Source organism: Babjeviella inositovora (genome assembly GCF_001661335.1).
Source record: "Babjeviella inositovora NRRL Y-12698 unplaced genomic scaffold BABINscaffold_13, whole genome shotgun sequence".
NCBI lineage: Eukaryota > Fungi > Ascomycota > Pichiomycetes > Serinales > Babjeviella > Babjeviella inositovora.
Window position 1 is genome coordinate 398,053 of NW_017566850.1, and position 14,368 is coordinate 412,420.

General features: G+C 49.9%; 3 protein-coding genes across 3 annotated transcripts; 2 read left to right on the forward strand and 1 right to left on the reverse strand.

The window, feature by feature from the left end:
- Positions 1 to 6,862: 6,862 nt before the first annotated feature.
- On the forward strand, positions 6,863 to 7,900 carry BABINDRAFT_27655 (uncharacterized protein; the record flags this gene model as incomplete). Its single annotated transcript, XM_019131407.1, has 1 exon — positions 6,863 to 7,900. A coding segment is annotated over one exon (1,038 nt), but the record flags the coding sequence as incomplete, so codon positions are not given.
- A 423-nt stretch (positions 7,901 to 8,323) lies between these two features.
- PTR3 (Ptr3p) lies at positions 8,324 to 10,456 on the reverse strand (the record flags this gene model as incomplete). The annotated part of the gene is made up of 2 exons (XM_019131985.1): positions 8,324 to 9,692; positions 10,011 to 10,456. 2 exons carry the CDS (start codon positions 10,454 to 10,456, stop codon positions 8,324 to 8,326), a joined length of 1,815 nt encoding a protein of 604 aa, XP_018983240.1.
- Positions 10,457 to 10,837: 381 nt separating this feature from the next.
- Positions 10,838 to 12,830, forward strand: EDC3 (Edc3p). Its single transcript, XM_019129821.1, has 2 exons — positions 10,838 to 10,979; positions 11,325 to 12,830. The coding sequence occupies exons 1-2, from the start codon at positions 10,874 to 10,876 to the stop codon at positions 12,755 to 12,757; spliced, it is 1,539 nt and encodes a 512-aa protein (XP_018983241.1). The 5' UTR covers positions 10,838 to 10,873; the 3' UTR covers positions 12,758 to 12,830.
- The last annotated feature ends 1,538 nt before the right edge of the window (positions 12,831 to 14,368 follow it).

The following is a 14,368-nucleotide window of genomic DNA, read 5'->3' on the forward strand; positions in this document are numbered from 1 at the left end:
CCAACGGCGGCATGATGTCCTCAGCAAACGTTGTCACAGGCGAAACACTGCCGGAACCCGAAGGAAACGTCTTAACAAACGGTGACTTGCGCCGCTTGTCGAAATCAATCTCATTGTTCTCATCTCGGATGACCCGGAAGTTTCCCGTAGCTTCAGGCATGCACGTTTGGATCGCCGCCGGACGTTTGTCCAGAGAGCTCGTGGCCAGACCAGAAGCAGGGGACAGACCAGGGGTAGCGGCAAGACTGGCAACCACGCCTGCGGTCACGATCGCAGACACCGCCGCAGTTGCCTCAAACTGCGACTTATATTGATGCAGCTTCTTGAAGTCAGTCTTCTCAGGGATCTGGTTGAGTCTCTCAAACTCCTTGAACTTAAAATAGTCTGTCTCCGCCGTTTTGGCCGTTCCCGTTAACAAGTACTGTGGGGTTGCGGGATACGAGTTGCCGTTTTCCTTGATCTCGAAAGAATGCGAGTCCGAGTAGTTATCGGAGCTGGCATCGTCCTTCCCCACCGAGAGGTAGCTGCGGTAGCTGTTAATTGATTTTGCCTCCGGAACACTCAACTTATTCGGGACAACCTTCACAAAGAGCTGGCCGTGACCCTGGAGCTGGTAGCCCGCATCATACAACCTGGCCAAGACGTCGTCCGGGAGCGCCGCGCCGACGGAGCCGGAAAGCGAACAGAGGTGAACGGTGTAGGAGCCCTTGGATAGATTGAAAAGAATTTCGGCGTTGTTTTTAAGGTCCACGTAGGAAGAGGATCGTGAGAGGTCGGTAAGCCGAAAGTTCAAGCCATCGGTTGTGATGAATACCAGCCGCGAATCGGAGGCGCTTTCGGGTAAGTAAATATCGTCCAATCGGGCCCCAGAACCCTGAAAAAGTACGGGGCTCTCGATCGTGGGCGAAATAGTGTGTGGAAGGCTTCGCTTGGGCATCTCTAGAAGCAAACTTTCCGGAAGGGTCGCGGCATCTCCCATGGAACGGTTATTTGTGGCAACGTCATTCCGAGCAGTCGTGATGGCTTCATTCCCCAATGAATGGCTTTTCTTCGCATGGGGGGTATCTGAGATCCTTCTTGTCTCGGAGCTTTTCACAGAATTACTCTTTTTGAGTTCCTTCATGCCGCTGGTGCCGATTTTCTTCAACTTCCCCAAGAACCCGCGCCGGTGATTGCCAGTAGATGACGTAGGTGTCGGCACTTCGGCCATCTCTGGGTCATGGTTGCCGAAGAAAGAACCGAATATCGACGTTTCGGACGATTGAGCCGGGTGTGGCCGGCGGAAGAGATTGGATGACTTGGAGGAGTCGTAGTATGACATTGGTCTTTGGTTTTTAATCACCTTGGAGTTGCGCGTGAGCGACGATCCGGGGGCAGGACCAGGCGCGGGGTTTTCGTCATGGGAGGTAGAGCGCCCGTGACTAGCGACAAAACGCTCGGATCCGGGCGACTCGGCCGAAACGTTACGGAATGGAAGGTTGGGGAGTGTCACGGCGGATGAGGGGGTTAGGATTTCGTCCTCGTCGCGGGGCAAGAGCACCTGAGGACCGAAGGTATGACCGAGGGGTGAAACACCCGAGGCGCCAACGGGAGAAATACCCAAGGCACCAACAGGGGAAATTTCCCCAAGGGTAGAAGCTCCGGGGGCCGGAGTAGCACTCATAGGTGAGACGGCTCCAGGCAAGGCGATACTTAGCGATCCAATGGTGCCAGGAGAGATGGCGTCAGGCGAGGCCCCCGGCTTTGGGATTTCCGTATGCATCCCCGTGGAGATATCGAGAACCGGCCTGGGTCCTCTATCCTTGTCCTCCTTTTCAATATAGATATGGGGGTCGAAGTTTCTTGGTTGCTCCTTAGGCATTTCTCTGGCGTGCACCACAAGTGACTCTTCGCGGTTGTACTCAAACGAATAGTTTGACGACGAGGTGTTGCTGCAGGTCTCGGCTTCAGGTTCAGCAAAGCTCGCGGCAAAACTAAAGGAGTGGGGCTCAAGGGCCTCGTGGGCCACAATGAGCGGATTGTGTGACAGTTTGACGATGGGGCGTGAGAGCTCCGACACATCCATTGAATTTTCGCTGTTGTTGCTAGAGTTGCGGTTGTGCTTGGGCACGCTGGTAATGGAGATGTGGGACGGCGTGATATAGATATGGCTGCGGCGTTTGACGGCATACTTTGAGTTTGGATCTTCGTTTTTAAGGTCCGAGCTGACGGAAACAAACGATGCATCGTCGAGGATGTCACTGTTGTTGCTCGGGTAGAAGCGGGGTGTGAGGTAGGCAGAATCGTTCGTCGTGTCGCCCGAGACATCTGCAGACTGTTGGCGTCGCGAGTAGTTTGAGGCGATTCGGCGTTCCATGGCTTCCGAAGCTATATATGGTGTCGATATGATGTAATCGTGGGGGTCGGTAACTGCTAAAAATACCCCAATAGGCCTGCATCGAGCGGATAAAAGTCGGATGTTTGAGGCTTGGAACAGCGTGTGCATATTAAGAACTAGCTACAGTTTTTGTTAGATTTATTCAGTTTTATTGGCTAATAAATGTAATGAGAGCGGTAGATTGCAATTCTTGGCGATTATTGAGGGGTTTATTTAGCAGAAAGGGTCTATTCTTCTCAATACCAGAGCTCGTGCTATCTCAAGAGGCACAGGTCCCGCAATAAAGCTGAGGACCGCAAATTCCGGGTCCAGTAGAAAATTGTCAATATATATGCTATAAATATATGGAATATGCAATAAATCCTCTTTGATATATATGCACCCGGCGACGCACGGGAAATACTTACAGTTCCGTGGCGTCGGTGTCAAGCATAGCCCCAGAACGACGATCATGAGGAGACGCTTCCAATACTAAATAGTGACATAACGCATACTATACGTCCTGTTATGTCAACCATGGCGACATAGCAGTGACAAGGCTGAGCAGCCTCTGAGCGGCTTGGTACTACGAATCGGGGTATTCCAGAATATTCTCCAACATAACTCCGTCACAAAAAGCTTGACTATTTGGAACCAAGATAGAAAGGCAATAAATCCTAGTGACAAAATTAAAGTTCCAACGGAACGGGAGGGAAAGCGAGTCGAATTTAGTAAATACTAGGTGTATACCCTTCCCGTGAAGAGTTCAAGACTAGTTTATGTAATATATGATTATAATCTAAGATTATAACTGTATTTGGATAAAATTCTTACCTAGTATCTAGTATACATTAGAGGCACCATTCAAGGCTTTCACAGTCCCCTATTGCCTCACAATATACCTTCTGCCCATTCCCAACCGCTTGCCCCGGGTTCTCTCGGCCAACGGAGGGAGTCGCGGCACGGACACAGACGCAGCTTCATCTGGCGGATTAGGGCACGGTATTTTGCGGCTATGGGAAAGGGTGACTTTTGTCGTTTCGGTCCCTGGGGCAAATTTCGGAGCGTTAGACATAAGCCGGAGTGGGACTGGTGGGGTCAGAAACCCGCCAAACTTTTGGACAACCACAGGAACACACGACCTGGCATAGGCTTTATATCCGTCAACAAACTTGGCCAACGCATGCTCTATCTGAGCTGCTTTCTCGTATTCATTCAGGACTTCAGTCACCTGGTGGTGCGTGTAGCCCACGAGCCCCATTAATGATTTCAATGCCTTCACATCCATTAAGGCCGTTTGCTGTTTCGCGCACCGCCCCGCTAAAGTGCCCATAAAGCGGGATTTGGCGACGGGGTTGGGCTTGCTATCAGCCTTGGAGAAGAAGCCGCGTTCCTCCGTTTTGTACGCCGAGAGATACAATAAGCGTCGGGCCCGGGTCACGGCTACGTAGAAGATTCGCCGCTCCTCGTTCACCGCGGTGGTGGGGTCGGTCTTTTCTGCCTCAGTTTTTGGATTGAGAGCCCATCTGGCGGGCAAGATGGTGTCGATTAAGTTGGGGATAAACACTACGTCCCACTCCAAACCCTTGGAGGCATGGATTGTGGAGATTGACACCTTTGGGGTTTCGTCTCCATCAGCCTTTGTTTCGTTGAAGATGTTGAGGGATAAAAAAAACAGGTCTAAAAAGGATTCTTCCGATTCACTTTCACCCAACGGTTGATCCGAGTCTTTCAACTTATCTTCAAAAATATCAATTTCGGTTAGCGGTGAAAACTCTTCCATGTGCTTCCGCACCTCCATCACATTGAGCTCCCGCTCCTGGCCATTATCTTCCTTCTCATAGTGCTGCTTCATGCCTGACTGAACATACACGTAATCAAACACCTTGAGCGCGTTGTGCTTCTGCAAATCTACCAACCCCTTCGGCCTGTCATTTAACACACGCACGGCTTCGTAGATCACCTCAAAGTAGGCCACCATGCCCAGCTGAATGGCTTTGGGCATACCGCTACCAAGCTCAGAACCATCCTGTAACTGCTCCTCGAGCTTTGCCAACGTTTTGGCACCGATCCCTCGCACGGGAAAATTGACGGTACGCAAGAAACTCAACTGGTTGAGCGTTCCAGCAGCCACACTCGCCACGACTTTAAGGTAGTCAAGCATCATCAACACTTCCTTGCGCTCCCAGAATGCACGGCCTTTGATAATAGTGTATGGGATACGACTTTGAAGGAGCTGGGTCTCGATGACCCGCGATTGGTAGGACGCACGGAGGAGGATTGCAATAGAGGCGTTCGGGAATAAGGCAGGCAAGCTGGGGGCCTTTTGCAGGAAAGAGCTTCCATCTAGCGGTATTTCCTTCGTCAAAAACCGGATCTGGTTCGCAATCCACTTGGCTTCGGCAGAGTTATCGCAAAGCTCGGAGTTGTATACACACGGAAACGAGACATCCATCTGGGAGTTCAACTGTGTGAGGAAGTCAGAGGTGTCGGCTTGCTTAAGCAACGCCTCGCTGAGCCCGAGAACGTCCTTTGTTGAACGGTAGTTCTCCTGTAGCTTCACCACCTGCACGTCACTGTAGAAGCCCCGCTCTGCAGAGCACATTATCTGGAAATTCTTTCCGTCAGATAGGGCGTCGCGGAAACCGTAGATCGACTGGTTGGGATCACCCACCACGGTAACATTTCCCGCACCACTGTACACTTCCTGCTCAACGTCAATGACCTCGGCGCCGCTGAACAACCTCATTAAATGCAACTGAATCAAGTTAGTGTCCTGGAACTCATCCACAAGCACGTGTTTGACTTTCCGAAGAATGCCGGGTCTAGCGGTGAGCAATGTGTAGGTGTTCAACAAGATGTCGTCAAAATCAAGCATGTTGTTCCGTTGGAGCTGATCCTGATACAGAGAGTAGATGCTCGCAAGATCGGGGTCGGAGTCCGTGAAGGACTGATGGGTCACACAGTTCGATTTAAGTGACGAAATACGCCGCAAGTAGCCCTTGCCTTCGTCTTTTTCAATCTTTATCTCGTTGCCTTTGCTCTTTCTGTGCTTGAACTCCTGAAGAGCCCTCTTCATCAACTCAGCCGAGTCGCGGTCGTCCGCAATAGTAAACCTGCCCAAGCCGATCGCCGACCCATACTTTTTAAGGATCCGAAGACAGATGCTATGGAAGGTTCCAATGAAGAGGCGCCCGAGATCGATCTCCGTGTGCTCGAGCATGTTCCGTAACCGCTCGAGCATCTCGTTGGCAGCCTTCTTCGTGAAGGTTGTCACGATCACTTCACTGGGGTCGAGACAGAACTTGAGGAGGAGGTATGCCACCCGCGAAGTGATCAATTTAGTTTTGCCCGTCCCTGGGCCCGCGATGATCTGCAACCGGCTGTTAGGGTCAAACGTGACGGCTGTGAGTTGTTCTGGGTTGAGCGTGGAGAGGATCATGGGGAGAGTGGGAGGAATGGCGTCCATGGTGGAAAATTATGGCAACTGGGGTGTCACAAATACGGATTGACGGTAGTTATGACAGGTTTAGAAGAAAGCAAAAAAATTGTAATAAATGGTGTTATATGGCAGTTGGCAGCAATTAGATGCTAAACAATAATCAAAGACACTTTTGGGGTTGAAAGTGGTATTGTGAGTGTTTAACTGTAAACGGTGGCGTCTATGGACGAAACGAATGTAAGCCGTATTGGTTTGACTGTAATATGGCCCAGACAGTAAAGATTAATATGGCGTTTGGTAACGGAATATTGTGCTTGAGGGTTTATCGCGGTCAGTAAGATATTTGACTATATCTCAAGGGTAACAGACTTATCTGCTCTTAACAGAAGGGCGAGTGGCGGCCAAATGTAAACAAAAGCCATAGGCCGATGCCGAAACCGTGCGGCTCACACTTCCATTCTTTAGTGTAGGGTGTGAGGTCGAAAGGTCAAATCATTATGACATTTCGAGGGAATATTTGTACGGATATCACAAAAGAAGCCATATGTGGGCTCTTATAACTCCAGTTGACCTTTAGCTGTGACACTATAGTGGGGGTGAGGAGCGGTGCCACATCTGGTACGTTCTGGTAAGGGTATTTTGAAGCTCCAAAGGCAGGTTTAACTTAGTTAAAACCAGGCTTAGACATCTAAATGAAGCCTGTGAGTATACTTTCCCACAGAAATAATAATATTCACAGTCTATCAGTGTTCCGATTCTCGGGACATTCCCAATATATATCCATTCATAAAAGCCTGATTTACGTGCGGCTCAAAGTTTTTTTACTAAGCCATTAATCAAGCGCCTGTTTCTGTTCCAATCACATACAGCTTGTAAAGTAACACCCAATGACATTCAACGAGATTCCCTTACTTATTGATGACAGCGGCAACCCCGTTGAAGATGTCAGCTCTGGTGCCATTGCCTCGGTCGACTCCACGGTCCAAGAGAAGCTTGATCTGGCCCCAGGTATTGCCCGTTCCGAGCAGAAATCCGCCTGGATAGACGATTCGGCCGTCCTTGAAAAGGTCCCCATCACAATAATTTCCGGCTACTTGGGTAGTGGAAAATCCACCTTACTCGATCATATTGCTTTGCGCAACAGCAACACCGGGAAGAAGTTTGCCATTATCGTAAACGAGTTTGGCAACTCCTCATTAATCGAAAAATCCAAATCCTTCAAAATCACCGCGGGCACCGAATCCTATGACGAATGGCTCGACCTCGGCAACGGGTGCTTGTGCTGTTCGGTGAAGGATACGGGGGTGGCGGCCATCGAGAACCTCTTGAGCCAGGAAAAAAAGTTTGACTACGTTTTATTGGAGACCAGCGGCGTGGCGGACCCCGGACCCATCGCCAATATGTTCTGGCTTGACGATGGGCTCAAGTCGAATGTTTATATAGATGGTGTGGTGGTGGTGGTTGATGCCAAGAATATTCTTGATTGCTTGAGTGATACCGACGGGCAGTGGCACAGGTCTAATAAACATATAGGGGAAGAAGCAGAACCGGTTGATGACGATGGTGTTTCCATGGCTCATGTCCAGATTTCCTTTGCGGATGTTATCTTGTTGAACAAGATTGACTTATTGGAGACTGAGCCAGACTACGACATCAAGTTAGAAACGATTAAAACCCACCTCCGCAAGCTCAACGGGTTAGCACAGATCCATGAAACCCGCTTCGGTGAGCTAGACAACTTGGACAAGATTTTGAACTTGAACGCCTTCACCCAGGCGAAGCTTCCAAAGGAGATTGCTCGCACCCATCACGATGAACGCATCGCCACTATCAGCTTCCAGTTTAACAGGATCCCGGCAGCCAAGGTGCCACAGATTGAGGCCTGTCTCCAGCACTTGCTCTGGGAGCATCCAGACTTGGATGGCTCCGGCAAAGAGTGGGAAATCTACCGTACCAAGGGGTTGGTGATCGTGGAGGGAGAAGAGGATACGTGGAAGATCATCCAGGGGGTTAGGGGGACATATGATATAATGGAGGGGGCTAATTTGGAGGCGGAATCCGACGGAAAGAGTGTCGTGGTGTTTATTGGAAAGCATTTGAGTGCGTACAGAGCTGCGATCGTGGCGCTCTTTGAGGAAATGACCGGGATTCCTGTGGTGTAGGGGAGGTGAATAGAAGTAGATTTAAGACTTAGCAGTGTAAGGTCTGCAGACAATCTCTTGAACAATAGCCAGAGTTGTATCCACGGAGGTTTATTCAAAAATATATAGGACGCCCTTCGGCTCGAATTTTTTTTCTGGGAAATAGACAAGGTTCACTAAAACAGGTGTATATTCAAGAGCATGGCCCAGAAAGCCACTAACAGCTTCGAAAAGTTCCTTCATTTCCCAACTACATTGGTTGCAAAAAAATGATAACCCATTGATTAAATCATATTCCTGGGAATGGTAATTTCCTTTACTAGTCAGGGAACTACGTGTTCAGGTTAGGACTTGTTCCTTAACCATGTGCCCTGGCTGTGCCACTTAATTAAGGATTTTGCACTTGGCAACCCCGCTGTCCAGCGGCAAACCGGCTGCAAAGTCTTGGATATAGAGGACACCCCTCCTATCCACAATATACAACCGATGTCCATTCTTGGAAAACCGTATGCTTGCGCTCTCGCGCATGCGGTACGCATTGGTGACCTCCGCCGCAATCACCACGCGGCGTGTTTCGTGGTGCATGTCTGGTGCGAGCATCACGTAAACCATACCATTGCGGTCAAGAAACGCGAGCGCATCTCCGCGCGGTGACACCGCAATCCGGTGGATTGTCGACCCCACTTCATCCACGCGCATCACCATCACCGGCTGCGCAATCTCATGGACCCCACGGATACTATCAATTTTTGTCCGTATAATGATCGGTGGCGCATTAAACGCAACCGACGACACAGCCATGAGCTTGTTATCCGGGAAGAACCGGATATCGGTGATTCCCTCGCTCTCCAACGAGGTGTCAAGCGAACGGAGCGACTTAAGGATCAAACGTGGGCTCTGTGAGTTCTCCACGCTGATCACCATAAACCGCAGCTCCAACACGGTCGAACACGCGAGATACTTCAGATCCAGCGAGAAGCTGAGCGAGTTGATGGGGTCGCGGTATGGAAGCGTGATCGTGATGGGCTCCACCTTCATGAGTAACGTCTCACCACCGATATTGCCGTACTTGAGCTGGTGGAGCACAATAAGTGTCTGTTCCGTTCCCGATAACCGCTCCTTGCCGGTGATCCCACACGCGACATACGTCTCATCCGGCGAAATGTCCACGCATCGGATCGGGAAACTAGAGCAGTATGTGTACACTGGAGTACCACGCAGCTCGAGGTCGATCACGCGCACCACACCACGCGTCCCTGCGATCACGAGGTGACGGTCTGATAACGCACAGTACAAGTGCTCCCATGACTTGAGCTTCTCGCGCGTGTCGGTACCGATCAAGATTGTATTCTGCGTACTGGGCATCTGAAGGCTTTCAAGATGCGTGCCATACTCACCTGTGGACTTGCCGCAACACACGAGCGTTGGCGCACGTGCGGGGTCCTCTGGGATCTCGTACACCTCCCAGCGCTTCTCCCCGAGCAACACAAACTTTCTCATATCCGGGGAAATGGCTGTTGCGATAAAGAGCTGCGACCGTGGCTTGAAGAACTTTTGGTGCGTAGCGTGCTGGTATTGTTTTCGATACATCGGAAAGCACTTGGCAAAGTTGTACTCTTTTCCTTCGTCACGGGAAGAAATTCCTGCGAGTTGTTTTGTTAGGTTGGAGGGGGAAATCGGAAAGTCTGAAGGTTTGTTGGCAGGCCTCGAATCGAGTTTGGAGATCGAGTCTCCGGTCAGTTTTGTGAAGGACCTAGAGTCCCCGGAGACTTGATTTGTGAGGAGGTTCGAGTACTTCGACTCTCCGGTGATTTGCCTTGTCACTGACAGTCGGGATTCCCAAGAGACTTGTTTGGTGAGTGATTTGGAGTCACCCGTGGTTTGCCTGGTGAGGTTGGGTTGCTTGGGGTTGACGCGCGTGTCAAACTCACGCACGTCGTCGCGTGGTGACGCCGCCTTCCACGCGAGCGCGGGTGCGTCCATACGCAGAATCGCCCACTCCTTCGGCGAGTGCGATAAAAGGCTCAGGTTGAGAGCGGCTTGCCAGTCATCGATATTGGAGCGTGGGGACGAGTCAAAGATCGGTGTTTCCGTCGACGTCACGTCGATATTCTCCGTGCTTTGCGCGCTCAGTGGTTTGATCTCGGTTTTCTCGGATTCACTCTTGGCAATATCGTAGAACAAGTTCATGAAGTTGGTAGCGTTCGGGGAGAAAGGCTGGGCGCTACGCCGCGAGCCCGATTTACCGCGCGCAATCTTGGGCGTGTCGCGCTCGCGCACAAGCCGGTATAACGCGCGGAGCGGCTCCACCGGCGCCAACACCTTCGTCTTGCTCTGCGAGCACACTGGACACGTGAGAAAGCCGCCGTTGACGAGAATGTTGGCGTACGACTCGGAGATCAAGCAGCCACACGTGAGCATCGAACAGTCGCCCACCAAGCTGCGCTCGACCGAGGTGGTCTGGAGCGCCGGTCGCGCGGGTAGATGCAAGAGTTCTTTGAGCTGTGCTAGCGACATTTAGTGGTAGATATTGTAATATGATGGAAATGTGGCAGCGCAGGGGCTTGAGGGTTTAGAATTGAGCGCGGGTGGGCTTGGGGATCTAGACTTATTGGAAGGTTGGCTTGAGCAAGGTGTCTAGAATTGGGAGGGCTGACTTGAGAAAGATCAATAGGTTATGAGTTGATTCTGCCTGGAAGGTTTCCTTGTTATTTGGGCTTACTGTTATGCTGGAACTTGGCTGTGAACCGTGACAGATACGCAGCGGTGTACTTTGGCGATGTAACACAGGGATTCTGACATAGATGGTGTTAGGCATCGCGCGCGCAAAGTCGTGTGCGGCAGATACAATCACTCCGCTCGCCGGTGCAGACTGGCGACATAACTAGCTCGAGGCGACACAGAGACATAGCATCACTTATCCTTCCATCAATCATGTCTGATTTTGCAAACTACACTGTTGAATTGTTCCTCAAGGATAATCAGCGGGTTGGCGGAACCGTAGCCCATGTGGCTGACCAGAAGGTTACCCTCAGTGACGGTATGTGCAGAAATGCAGGGGATTGGTGAGATAAGAGAGTGGCACGTTATTGGGACTATAGCCCGGTTGTCAAAGTCCGATCAACATCCAAGATGTTATGACAAAAGATAGCATGATAACCAGATGTGACAATACGAGACGATTGAATAGGATGTGACGGCAAAATGACTGTATAGTTCAATGGCGATATGACAACAACAACAAAAAAACAAAAAACAATATCAGACGATATCCAGATGAGAGGCCTGAAAAGTCACTGTTTACATTCTCATATTCTCAATCATGCCACATTTTCAAATCCCGGGCCGATCCCGAAGCAATCTTTCCCTCAGTACTAACCAATAGCCAAATTTTTACCTAACGGGAGTCACTTTCCTACCTTCACAGTAGAAGGAACCCACATCCAGGACTTAAAAGTGGTTAGCCTCCCAGCGAACATGAAGAGAAGGAAGGCGAAAACAAAAACAACCCTTGATGACGCAATCGTTTTCTCGTCCGCCACAATTCCCTCACCAGAATACCCGCCGGCCAAGCAACTCCAGGCCGTAAATACATCTAACCGCCGAAAGAATGCACGCGGGCCGCGCGCGACACTCATACAAGATGATCCTGATTGGGACACGGACGTTTCAGAATCCGTGGGCACTGATTTTGACTTCTCCTCCAATTTGAGGAAATTCGACAAACACCGTGTGTTCGAGGAGCTCCGTGCAAGCGATACGGTGGCGCACTCCGACCGGTTGGTTGGTCACAACAAACTTGATTCGCCGAAAACCAAGTACGAAAACACCGAGATGGTGTTGAATTTGCAGACGGATGGCTGGGACTCCAACGGGAACACCCGAGCCTCTACCCCATCGAAGAAAGATTTGCTGGCAAAACGTGGCAGCAAGGCTTCTGTGAGCGAGGCGTCCTCCGCCAACCTCCGCAAGCTCTTACATGGTAAGGAAGAGGTTCCGGTATGCTCGCCGATCCAGTTGCTCGAGATCGAAAGATTGAGCATTGAAAACTACAAGCTTTCGGCCGAAATTATGGCCGAAAACGCCGCGGTGAACTTGCAGTCGGTGGTGGTGGGCATCCTAGGAGGCTCCTCGCGTTTGGCGAGCTCGAACCACAACGCCCCACCGCTTGTGGTGTTGCTCGTGGGAAATAATAGAGCAGGGATTCGCACGTTGGCCTGTGGGCGCCACTTGAGCAACCGTGGGGTCCGGAGTGTCGCGTTTTTGCTTAACTCTGGGAGCAACAACGCGAGCCCTGACCGCAATGCCAACGAAGATGAAGAATTGGATTCGCACTTACGTTACCAGTTGAGCTTGTTCAAACTGTTCGGAGGACGGGTCTTCAACCAAATGGGTGCGTTGACATCGTTCTTGAAGAGCTTGGACTCGCCGGTCGAACTCATTGTGGACGGGTTGCAGGGTTTCGACTCGAACATCTCGGATTTGTGGGGCGCCGACTTGAAGTTGTGCACGGGGTTGATCACCTGGACGAACCAGCAGGCCTGCGGTAAGTTGTCGATCGATATTCCGTCTGGGCTTGACCCCGGATCCGGGCAGTTGACCTTGGACGACTTGCGTGTAGAGAGCAAGTGGGTGGTCAGTTGCGGCTTACCATTGAACGGGTTGCTCCAAGCATATAGGTTGCACTTTGACACTCAATGGATCCACTTTTTGGTGGATATCGGCGTCCCCACCGCTCTCTACAAGAAGGGGAGCTTCCGCAAGTTCGATCGCGTGTGGTTTACGGACGCCGGAGTTGCCCAGTTGAGTTTGTCGTAGGTTGTATCACTAGATGTATATTAGAATAAGATTATATTAATGGGAGGTGTAATTATTGGTCAATCGAAGGGAGTGCCAGGTATCGCAAAAGCCAGCATGAGAATATCAACCATACCGGTATTGGGCGTTGAATTGGTCTGGTTAACCGTATATCTCACAAAGTATGCGTGGCCAAGGCCCACGGATTAACTGATGAGTAGCGATCAAGGGCACATCCACTCGAAAATATATATCCTACCATGGCTACGATATGATAAGGGTTGTAGAGACTATGGTTAAGTAGCCTATAACCTAATATGCATGTCGAAAAAGGGTGCAGTCATGCATATAGGTCGCTTATATAAATGATTATTGTTTCAGCTACCCCTCAGGGAGTTAAATTTGTTCCAGTTCACAAGTCGATGTCTGGAGGTTGGTTCACCTCTACAATTCTGATGCTAAATTCTCTTTGACTTTCCCTAGAAGTTTGTTGACTTTTATGTATGGCCCTGCGTAAGCTAAAGCCCTAGTTTTTTTTTTACGTACGTTACCCGGATTGGTACATCCTGCGTGTTGTCTCCAGTGAAAAATTTTGAACGGGTATTTAAACTCCGGCGCCTGCTGGTTTTCATCAGCCGTTCAACCACAACCAATACGTTCACAAACGATTGGAGTACGAATGTGTATTACCAATAGGTATGTGTACCTTCTTATCACTTCGACATAACATTTCTTCATGTCACATTTTAATGATGAACAAACTACACAGACCTGTACTGATTGATAATGCTTGAAACTTATCAAATATGCAGATAAACGTGCTATACCTGACATTAAATGTACAAGGAATAAATATGTTGTGGAGTATTTGACACTTGAGCCATTTTCTAACACACTCTAGATTTACGTACCTTTAATACACCGGTATACTCCTAAAATTACCACAAAGCCTAATTGTAGAAAAGAGCGTGGACTATTGAGAACAGTGCCCCTCAGTTCGCGGAATTCCGTGCTCCAACAGAAAGCTCTCTATTCCTGCGTCAACTCCTGTTATACCTTTCCCGGTCTAACTTCCCTCTGACGTCCGATTACTCAGCTCTTTTCAGCAATGAAACGTCGGGAAATAATTTCTACTGACATCTACGAACTGCCAAATCTTCAAATGTGACTCCTCATACATCTTGTACGAAAGAACAGACATAGTATGGTGAACACAACAGATTAATGCTTATTCGTATTTCTAGACTAAATTTTCGGTCGAAAATAGCTCCATAGGGCCCAACGGCTTAGCGGGTTTGCCCCAGAAAGCATGCATCTCCAGGGTACATGCAATGTATTCATGTACATCGGTGAAATTTCAACCCGCAACTCTCACTATGGCTTTCATCCTGCTCTATGGGCCAACCAGAACTCGAAAATTATCGGGCTAACCTCTCTTGTCTCGAACTCCATTCTGTAAGCATTAAAATGAACAAGAGAACATGCCCCAGTTCGTCACCCTTCAAGCTCGACTCAAAGATCTCCACCACAACAGGGGTTACGAGCGTTGAGCGTGGGGAAAGATGGCAGAACATTGAGCCGGAGTACGCGCAGGATGACGATAGATCACTTTGGAGCCACAGCAAGACACTA

Bases quoted from the DNA above. Each gene is read 5' to 3' on its own strand.
- EDC3 (XM_019129821.1), top strand. From the start codon at position 10,874: ATGTCTGATTTTGCAAACTACACTGTTGAATTGTTCCTCAAGGATAAT. The intron at 10,980-11,324 runs GTATGTGCAGAA...ACTAACCAATAG, and splicing joins GAAGGTTACCCTCAGTGACG to CCAAATTTTTACCTAACGGG.